At 40.9% G+C, this 10767-nt stretch overlaps 1 protein-coding gene across 9 annotated transcripts in view; it reads left to right on the top strand.

Annotated features, from left to right (window-relative positions):
* adgrb1a (adhesion G protein-coupled receptor B1a) overlaps positions 1-10767 on the top strand; it is a 196687-nt gene that overhangs the window by 159030 nt on the left and 26890 nt on the right. For 7 of the 9 annotated variants that reach the window (XM_032517663.1, XM_032517669.1, XM_032517665.1 and 4 more), the window contains 7 exons: positions 2727-2830; positions 2993-3095; positions 4165-4315; positions 4405-4474; positions 6058-6124; positions 8449-8534; positions 10683-10742. In XM_032517663.1, coding sequence (XP_032373554.1) covers positions 2727-2830; positions 2993-3095; positions 4165-4315; positions 4405-4474; positions 6058-6124; positions 8449-8534; positions 10683-10742 — 641 coding nt within the window. The remainder of the gene's footprint in view (positions 1-2726; positions 2831-2992; positions 3096-4164; positions 4316-4404; positions 4475-6057; positions 6125-8448; positions 8535-10682; positions 10743-10767) is intronic. The other 2 variants (XM_032517666.1, XM_032517668.1) reach the window with 1 other exon arrangement.

Below are 10767 nucleotides of genomic sequence, written 5' to 3' on the forward strand. Positions count from 1 at the left end.
ACTCAACAGAGCAGTCGGTTATACGTCTGTCCTTAGGTTTACCAGTTTGCCAGTAAACGCAACATTTTGTCCCGTTTGTTGTTTTTCAGACAACAGCAGGGACCAGTGCTAGTCGGTGCTAGTTAGCGTCTGTTAGCTGTTAGCTATAGCGTCTGTTAGCTGTTAGCTCCTTAGGACGCACGGTGGTAATGTCCTCGCATCCGCTGCACATGCTGTTATATGGATATGGTTTAATTTTGGTTAATGACCCATTTCATCTGTAAAGCCGTGCCTGTGTGGGATCTCTCCTCTCTCGTCTCTCTCTCGTCTTACTCTCCGCGCCCCGCCACACAGCGCCGGTCCACACTTCTGATATTTGTCTACAGTTTTAATTTTTTATTAACGCAGATGTATATTGTTAAGTATGAGGGGCAAACCTGTATTTGTACCAGTGTTTCCGTGGTAACTCTATCGCGGCCGCCACGGCAAAGAACACAGAAGAAGTTATTGAACGCAGCTAACTTCAGTTGGTAGAGTAACAGCGTGGGAGACGCAGCTGCTGGACCTGGACCTGGACCTGGACCTGGGCCAGAGATGTGACCCATTGGGAGAATATCATAGTTCATAAAAATGCAGCGCGGTGAAGATACAGACGTTTCATACACACGCCGTGTGTGTCTGCCGTTCGACCCGTGCTGGACCCGTTCATAATGATCAGCCGTCTCTCTGTGAGTAGCGTCCATCACACTCCCTCTCCAGTTATAAACAGCCTATATGACGATAAAATTTGTTTTGGTTAAAATCAACAAATAATCGTGAGAATAATCGCGATCAAAATTTTGATCAAAATAATCGTGATTATCATTTTGGCCATAATCGTGCAGCCCTAGCATTAGTGACGTCACCTATTGGTTTGCGGACTAGCGTTTTCAAACCAGGAGTTTGGCATTTTGGATGTCGCCAAATGTATTTTGGAGCCACAAGTGAACATAATTTGACGGGGGGGGCGGGTAAGCCACTGTCGTCTATGGTTATCTCTAGATTTATCTCCACAGCGCTGCAGAGGAGAGTCTGGCTAGTCCCCACAGCATTCTGGGATAGAAGTAAAACGTCCTCTGGTTTATTGGCGTTATTTAAACCAATTGCAATCGTCTTGGGCGGGGCTAAGCTCTGGACTGAGCCATGGTGCCTCTTCATAAAATAAAAGGCTCAGAAAGGAGCTTGTTTTGGTGGAACATGGTGTTAAATGCCGCTAAATAAAAACTAATTTATAATGTTTATATATTTTTTATACTTTCAATTGTTACCCCTATCTTAGTCTATGTCCATGACGTGAAAGTGTCCTTGGACCAGACACTGAACCCCGAGTTGCTCCCAATGCTGCACATCCAAGTGTAAATGTGTGTGTGTTTATTAGCCTCGTCACAGTGTCTGAATGTGTGAATGGTGAATGGTTCCTTTACTATGGAAAAGTGCTTTGAGTAGTCTTTAAGACAAGTATAGTGCTATATAAATACAGTCCATTTACTGCTATATATAAGCAGCGTTTTAGATTCTCTCAAAGATTTGTGAGATCAATAAGGAAACCGGCGTTTTCCTCTGAGAACTTTGGCCTACTGCAAAGCATCCGAGACTGCATCGATGCTACATGCAGTCCACTGCTGCATTTGAACCATGAGCGACCCAGTTAGGAGGTGAGCTCTCAGCAAATCGAGTCAACAGGGAATTTTTCTGCTTTTGTCTTCATCTGCTGACGGCTCCTGTCAAAGTCTGTACACACCCCAGATCTGCCAGGCCCGGCCAAAGTTTCCCTCTGACTCCTTCTGCAGTGATGGTTTCACACTGACTACAAGAAATCATTCCTACCACGGGCAATGCAACTTCTTAACACGTCATCACTGAGACTCATACACATCACAGTGCTGCGCTAAGTGCAACTTGCACAAACATAGCTTTTACTTATATCATTGCACTGTACATAATATTTAACAAGTTGTACATTTGTATTCCCAACTTGTTAATACATTTGTAAATTATTTCCTTTGTGTTTTTGTATCTTTATTCTTGAATAGTTGTTTTTGAGTTGTTGTAGTTGTATTCTATCCTATTGATTATTTCTTGTATTTTCTGTATGTGTGCTCTGTGTCTGATATTCTGCTGCTGTAGCACTGGCATTTCCCAATTTGGGATCAATAAAAGTCTATCTATCTATCTATCTATCTATCTCTCTATCTATGGCTCCACAATATATGTTATTTAAATTGTTCTCAAGATAACTGGTGCAATGATGTGTCCATATGATGTATGTACTGTACGTATGGATATTTGTGATTTAGCACTTTCATCTCAGAGAATATCTGAGTATCCAAGTTTTTTCCTCAGAATATTATCTCTTAATCATCCTTAAGATCATTTGTTTTCCTACAGTGGCCTTAGGACGCTGTCGTAGTAGCAGCAACTAGTGTTTTCCAACATAGAACTGTAGGGGTAGAATCGATTATTGAATGTGAATCATTTTTTGCACACCCCTACTGAGCTGACAAGAACCTCAGTGGCAGATAACGTTTCTGATTTGGAGTGGTCTAGTGGTCCGGCCCACTTGAGATCAAATTAGGCGTATGTGACCCATGAACTAAAATGAGTTTGATACTGATCAGCTGATGAGTCATGAAGCATCATTAAGGTCCAGGAGACATGGCCACAGCCCTTTGTTTTACATCCTGTGTTCTCTTTCTTTTATGTGTCAGAACATGGATAAGACCCAGCTCCCATCTGTGACGCTGATCGTGGGCTGTGGAGTGTCTTCGCTGACACTGTTGCTGCTCATCATCATCTATGTGTCTGTCTGGAGGTGAGATAAAGCATCGGCCTCTGGAAACATTTAGCTTTGGGCTGTGCAATGTTTGTTCTTTTTTTCTGTTCCAATTGCGATCTTTCTGCCAGATATTGGGTACAATGCAGTTTTTGAGGCAGCTTTTTTCTTTTCTTCCTCTGTCTCGTCATTGTTCTGCAGGTACATTCGGTCGGAGCGCTCAGTCATCCTCATTAACTTCTGCCTCTCCATCATCTCCTCCAATGCCCTTATTCTTATTGGACAGACACAGACGCGGAATAAGGTGAGGAACAATGTACCACAGTATCTATGTTAGCATCTACTTGATGACTTATGATGACAGGGGATGGGTAAAACACAGGACTTTCAACCAGGAGACCGGGGATCGTGTCCTGCGTGTCACGTTTCCTACACTCAGCCGTCGCGTTCTTCTTTTCCTAAAGTCAACTGTCGCTTTTTTCTCTCGATAACAGCAAGTGGCGTGTATGTGTACGGCCGCTGTATGCAGCGTAGATGTTCACATGGTTAGATCAACACGCGTACCGATAACACGCCGCTTGGCTTAACCCTTGTATTGTCTTCCCGTTAAACGTGAACTTGTCCTTCCAAAATTGAAAATGAACTTTTTTTGTTGCTTTTTCCACATTGTTGTCGCTTTTTTTATGTTTTTTGGCACTTTAAAAAAAAATGTGAACACTTTTTTTATTCATGGTCAATTAACCTAATTTAAGTCACATTGTACCTAATTCTTGAGTTTGAAAACAAGTTGTATTTATGAATTATTTTGAGTGGATCACAGGCTAGTTTATGTCAACGTTTGGATACTATAATATATCTATTTAAAAAAAAAATGTAAATGCTATGAAATTAAATAAAACAACCAAAAATGTAATTGAACTAATCGTTTCTTTTACCTTCGAAGAACATGGATTCATGGGTGTACAGTATATGTTGGATGGGTTCCATGCAACTTACTGTACTGTACATCCAAGTTATTTTTGGGAAATTTGGTTGTAAAAAAACAAACATATTTCTTATATAAAAAACTTTGAAAACAGGTCAAATTTGACCCGAGGACAACACAAGGGTTAAGAAAGTCAAATTTACACAAAGCCATGATGTCATGTTGCTTCCTGAATGTAGCAGAGGCTGAACACAGCAGACAAAAGGCCAAAACTAAACAAGCAGAGACCGTAAAGTCATCGAGAATGATCTAATAATCGATTATGGTCTGTCGCTGCATGGACCGCACCGCCATGCGAGGAGTCATTTCAACAGTCCTGAGTCGGTCTGACTCGCTGAGTACCTCACTTGTTGCTCATTTAGTTTTCTCTGTCTTGTCTCTGTTTCAGGTATTCTGCACCCTAATTGCTGCATTCCTTCATTTCTTCTTCCTGTCCTCGTTCTGCTGGGTTCTGACAGAGGCGTGGCAGTCCTACATGGCCGTGACGGGCCGCCTCAGGAATCGCATCATACGCAAGCGTTTCCTGTGTCTCGGCTGGGGTGGGCCTTCCGTCAGGTGTCCATCATATCCTTCTACTCCTCTTTCTTATCTCCCATGTGTTAATGGGCATTTTTATTCATTTTTCCAGGTCTCCCCGCACTGGTGGTTGCAATCTCAGTGGGATTCACCAAGGCAAAGGGATATGGAACACCAAGCTAGTAAGCATTCCTACAGCCGGGACATTCAAGTACTGCACTCAGTCCACATGTTGAGCTACTTGGACTCTTTTCTTTTCATTCCACTTTCTACTTCTACTCCGCTACATTTCAGAGAGAAATATTCTACTTTTTACTCCTCTACTGTTCCAGCTTTAGTTACTAGTTACTTTAGTTACTCCACTCCATTCATCTGACAGCTTTAGTTACTAGTTACTTTAGTTACTCCACTCCATTCATCTGACAGCTTTAGTTACTAGTTACTTTAGTACTCCACTACATTCATCTAACAGCTTTAGTTACTAGTTACTTTAGTTACTCCACTCCATCATCTGACAGCTTTAGTTATAGTTACTAGTTTAGTACTTTAGTTACTCCACTCCATTCATCGACAGCTTTATGTACTAGTTACTTTAGTTACCCCCTCCATCACTGACAGCTTTAGTTACTAGTTACTTTAGTTACTCAATCATTCATCTGACAGCTTTAGTTACTAGTGTACTTTAGTTACTCCACTCCATTCACTGCAGCTTTAGTTACTAGTTCTTTAGTTACTAGTTACTTAGTTACTCCACTCCATTCATCCGACAGCTTAGTTACTAGTTACTTTAGTACTCCACTCCATTATCGACAGCTTTAGTTACTAGTTACTTAGTTACTCCACTCCATTCATCGACAGTTTAGTTACTAGTTACTTTAGTTACTCCACTCCATTCATCTGACAGCTTTAGTACTAGTACTTTAGTTACTCCACTCCATTCATTGACAGCTTAGTTACTAGTTACTTAGTGTACTCCACTCCATCATCTGACAGCTTTAGTTAACTAGTTACTTTAGTTACTCCACTCCATTCATCTGACAGCTTTAGTTACTAGTTACTTAGTTACTCCACTCCATTCTGACAGCTTTGTTACTAGTACTTTAGTTACTCCACTATCATCTGACAGCTTTAGTTACTGTTACTTTAGTTATGCCACTCGCATTCATCTGACAGCTTTAGTTACTAGTTACTTTAGTTACTCCATTATATTCATCTGACAGCTTTAGTGTTTTCACAAATTCAGAGTTTTGCACACAAACACATGCAGTTTATACATTACGATGTTTTATTATTAGTGATAATTAGACCTACAGGCAGGCTACGGCTGAAATGATTGGCCGATTAAAGACTTGGTTGATTCAAAGAACCAAGTTTTTTTTATCGTTGGATTTTTCTGCATTACGTACTGTAACGTTCACATTTTCCTGATGTTACTTACATACTTTTACTTACTTATATATCAATGCAGGACTTATTTTCTTAACTAATCCAGAGCATCTGAATACATCTTCCACATATACCTCTTAAACTGTTTTAGGGATATTACAAATAAACTGGGAATATGTTTGCTGCATATTTAACCTCTCTTTTTGTCTCTGTCTCATATATCTTTTACCATCCTCATTCTTGCCATGTTCTCTACCTACCACGTCATCCCGTGCCTCCTCTGTACGACCCTTCGTGTCCCCCCGTTGTCCTCGCTCCTCCATCCTCTCCATTTCTTCTGATCGTGTCTTTCTACATCCGGTTTCCCTGCTCCGTGTAGCTGCTGGCTGTCTCTGGAAGGAGGTCTTCTCTATGCATTTGTTGGACCTGCTGCAGCTGTCGTCTTGGTATTTCCTCTTTCCTCTACACTTTGGTTTTCTTTTAAAACCTCTGCACTAATTCAGATTCCGACCATTAGACCCATGTAACCATGTAGTTGTCAGTCACTTCAAAAAACACATTTTCACTTAAATCAAGCATATTTAGTCTGCGTATGTCTATGCACGGATTTAGAACAGTAACAATGTTAACAACCTTAACTGCACTTTCATTTAAAAACAGTAAAAGACATAATGCAATGGATAATAAAAACATAGGATCAAATAAAACACAATATTAAAATGGGAAAGCATCTAGCAGCCAGTCATTGCAAAGAAAAAACTCTCAGAAACATATGACAATGACAAATAATGGTGTTCATCATTCCATATTCAAGGTGCTACCTCGTTATTTGTACGTATCATCGTTGATAAAATAAGGGAATATGTCCAGTATATCTAAGAAAAGTACTTCAGTTTAAGAGTAAACTAATAAGAACACTGCCAAGTTAAAAGCCCAGGTCTCCTTCTTGTTTTTGATTTTATCTTCCCTGCTTCCTCCTTTTCTTCTCCACCTCCTCCTTCCCTTTTCAACTCTGTTCTTTACTTCCCTGCCTCGTCCTTTCCTTGTCTACTTCCTCTTTTACTTCCCTACCTTATGCTTTCCTTGTCTACTTCCTCCTTTACTTTCCTACCTCTTGCTTTCCTTGTTTACTTCCTTCTTTACGTCCCTGCCTCATCCTTTCATTTTCTACTTCCTCCTTTACTTCCCTGCCTCATCCTCTCCTTGTCTACTTCCTCCTTTAATTCCTTGCTTTTTCCTTCCTCCTTTTCTTTTCGGTCTTCTTCTTCCCTTGTCTACTTCCTCCTTTTCTTTCCGGTCTTCTTCTTCCCTTGTCTACTTCCTCCTTTTCTTTCCGGTCTTCTTCTTCCCTTGTCTACTTCCTCCTTTAATTCCCTGCCTTATATTTTCCTTTCCTTACTTTGTGTTAGTTAAATTCCTATATTAGGAAACCTCAAACATAATTCAATTGCAGTTTGATCACTGTTCAAAATCCCTGTTTGAACAATAACAAGCCTCTGATAACTATAACATACAACTAGTGTTTTACGTGGTTTCAGTAGTTGTCCATGGTATATTTAATAATTAATAATGCACCCCCAAGTTAAACCAGTGTAGTACATAATGGACTACTGCTGCAGTTACATGAATGAATATAAGCACATCTAGGGTTCCCTTTTCCAGTTTTACAGCTGCTGTTTAAATTACAACAAGGACAGCCTTACATTGACCATAAAATCATAGAGACAATTTTAATTATTCAACTATTCAGCCTAAATCGGGGGGGAAATCACTGCCAAACCCTGGCAGCACCAGTCTGCAGCGACAATGTGTCCTTGTTTCTCTCATCAAATCCATTCGCTCCAGTCCCACAGCTTTCTTCCCACCTAAAAGTAGCTCATTTTAGCTTTATTTACACGGCTGCTCCTCTAATAAAGAGCTACTGCTCTGATTGGCACCCATACTGGAGCCCCCCCCCCCCACTCTGAACAGTGGCTTGTACGAGGGATTTCCACAGACTGAACTCAGAAGCCGGAGCCGGGAATGACATCCCACCGAGTTCCATTTCCAAGTTGGATATTTCATCTTGGGGTTAGCTCTAGCCACGTTAGCCATTGTTAGCAAGACCAGTTGATAACAACACAGTGCATAGAAACAGAGTTACCACATGTCCACAGATAGAAGATGGACAGGACTGTGTGTACGGCGATGCTAATAACTGTATGTCACTACACTACTGATTTAGTGAGACACAAATAAGACGACACTAATAACTGTATGTCACTACAGCTTTCACTAATGTTGATGCATGGAGCAGCCATGTTGGATTTTTAACTCGGGTACTTCCGAGGTCCGGCGGCGTGTAAAAGTGGAACGCATTAGTCAAGGACACCCCCCCCCCCAAATCTTTTAATTCACAAATCTTAAATGTTATGTGTTTTCTTTTCAGCACACTGTCCCTGTTCTAAAATGTATTAATATGTTAGGAATCCATCCTTTAAGTCTCATGCTTCATTGGGTGCCTGATAGTTTTTATCACCAGCATTTCAGATGGTACAGTTTAGTATTAGAGTGCAGAGCCTACAGTAAGTACAGCTACACAGTGTGTGTGTGTGTGTGTGCCTGTGTGTGTGTGTTTGAGATATGACATTTATGTGCATGCTGCCATTGTCTTTTCATGACGGACTTCATCATCACCATCCATCCCTCATCATCAGAGTAGATCTGCATGTTCTGACGTGATGGAAGTGTCTTTGCTCTGCTTTAATCATGTGCCTCTTCTCTTTGGCAGGTTAACATGGTTATTGGGATTCTCGTTTTTAACAAACTGGTGTCCAAAGACGGCATTACTGATATGAAACTAAAGGAGAGGGCGGGGTATGCCTTATACCACACATCCATTTTACACAGTGACCTATAACCAGCCTGATAGCTCAGCCAAAGGGGAGGGACTAGCGCAGTGATTGGCTCCTTGCCTGAAATGATCATTGGCCATCATCTCAGACTCTTGGCAAATTGGTTGAAGATGACCTTTTTTTAACACCAGGAATAAGAAGAGGACAAAGAAAAAAAATAATAATAACAATAATTGAGAAATGTTACTGAATTAATCAGACTTAAGAGAACATGTGTCTTCTCATATAGCTAAACCTACTGTCAAGAGGCTGTACATTTATGTCTCTAGAGGATAGGAGAATGTTAAAAAGAACCGGAATGGCTGTCTGGTTATTGGTCCTGCACAGACTCAGCAAGATGATGACTCATCTCATTGCTTTCTTTTAAGTTTTCAAATGTGTCACATTTCCTCCAGCTGCTCTTTGTTTGCAGGTGTTGCTATTGATGTAAAGTTCTGTAAATCCATCCGTGTCTTTTTTCTCCTGTTTGGTTATTTCTAGTAGAGGGAAGCAGGGCTTTAAAATACAACAGGACTACAATGCACATTCAAGGAAAAACACAGTTTTTCAGCATTTTGGTTTAATTTTTGTAGCTCTGGCCATCATTTTTGTTGGTTAGGATAACATTGTACAAAAAAATGTAACTGCTGAAATCACGGAATGTGGTGACATTGCTAAAAAAAAGTTTCCAGCACTTACTTTGGCCATTATCAACGTAACCTATGGCCAGAGCGACAGAAATAAAACTTATAGGTCATTGTTATTCCATTCAGTTTTTCAGTTCAGGGAAGTTAGAGAGATGAGAGATGGAGGGAAGTTGACAAACCAGTTTGCCACTTTAAGGTACAGGACTATTTGTAGCCTGTTATAAAATGAACACTCCAACATTTCGGATTAAAAAAAGACTCGACTGGCCCGGATAGTCAGTTGGTAAAGCGGGCGCCCATGTATACAGTAGATGTTTACTCCTTGACTCAGCGGATGCAGGTTTGACTCCGACCTGCGGCCCTTTGCTGCATGTCGTTCTCCCTCTCTCCCCTATCCTTTATTCAGCTGTCCGGTCAATTAAGGCCTAAAAATGTCCCATAAGATTAAAAATAAAGACAAAATTAGATGATAAGATCAATCTAATGGTAGACAGAGGTTATTGTCTAATTTGAGTCCACAGACAAGTCCATTATGTGTTTAGCCTAGATTAGCATACAGGCTGACGCAAGAGAAAGTGCTAACCTAGCTCTGTCAAAAAATAGAGAATTTTGCCCCCCCCCCCCCCCCCTCCCCCCCATGAGAGAGAGACTCATGGCTTTCAAACAAGCAAAGTGGCAATTGGTCAGTGCATACATACCCTTCCCCCTCACCTCCTGCCCCCCCCCCCCCCCCCCCCTTGGAAATTGGGTTAATAATGGCACAAAGTATTGTGGTTTTGCAGCAGTTAGCAGCAACCACTTAGCTTTATGGCTGAAAACTACCTCCTTAAAGTTCTGAAGAACTGTCTTAACTCTGAAATGAGCAAAATCCACACCACTCTTGGATGTCTCTGGCTAGCTTGTAACTTGCTTAAAATAATATTAGTGTTACTTTGTAGGTGTTGGAAAGCATTTTTCCTTTTCCTTTTTGATTTTGGCTGTTTCCCCTAGCTTCCTGCTGTTTTACATTAGGCTCTAAACACTTCCCAGCAATTAGTAATTGTAGAATCTGGCTGTGGGTTTGGCATCAAACCATCATATTTTCCAAAATGTTGGAGTGCTCCTTAAAATGTTTGATTTAGGAAAACCTGCAACTAAAAAGTTTCTTTGCACATTGTTGATGTAGTTTTATTTTTGCAAACGATAATAGGTAAAGAGCACATTACATTTTAAGCATTAACACTATCACTAACTACTGAAAAGTTGACTCTAAAAAACGCATTGGGCTGCTGCTAAACCTCAGAGCACACAACATGCGCCCTGCTCCCCTTTACCCCGCAGGCTGTTCTGTCTCCATTGGCATTGTTGGTGCATTCAAATGTTATTTTCTTTCTCTCTCTGAAAATGTTTGCTTTCTTTAATGATCTCTCTGTTCAACTGTACTTGTTTTTGCTGTCTGATATGTCATGTTTGAGTTTGCACAGAATCCCCTCTCTCTCACTCAGGGCTCTCCAATCAGGAACACCTCAGTCTCAGAAGCCCCCTTCCATGTCATCAGTGATTGGGTAAAAGATACCTGCCCCCCCCCCC

Source organism: Etheostoma spectabile, chromosome 6, assembly GCF_008692095.1.
Source record: "Etheostoma spectabile isolate EspeVRDwgs_2016 chromosome 6, UIUC_Espe_1.0, whole genome shotgun sequence".
Taxonomy (NCBI): domain Eukaryota; kingdom Metazoa; phylum Chordata; class Actinopteri; order Perciformes; family Percidae; genus Etheostoma; species Etheostoma spectabile.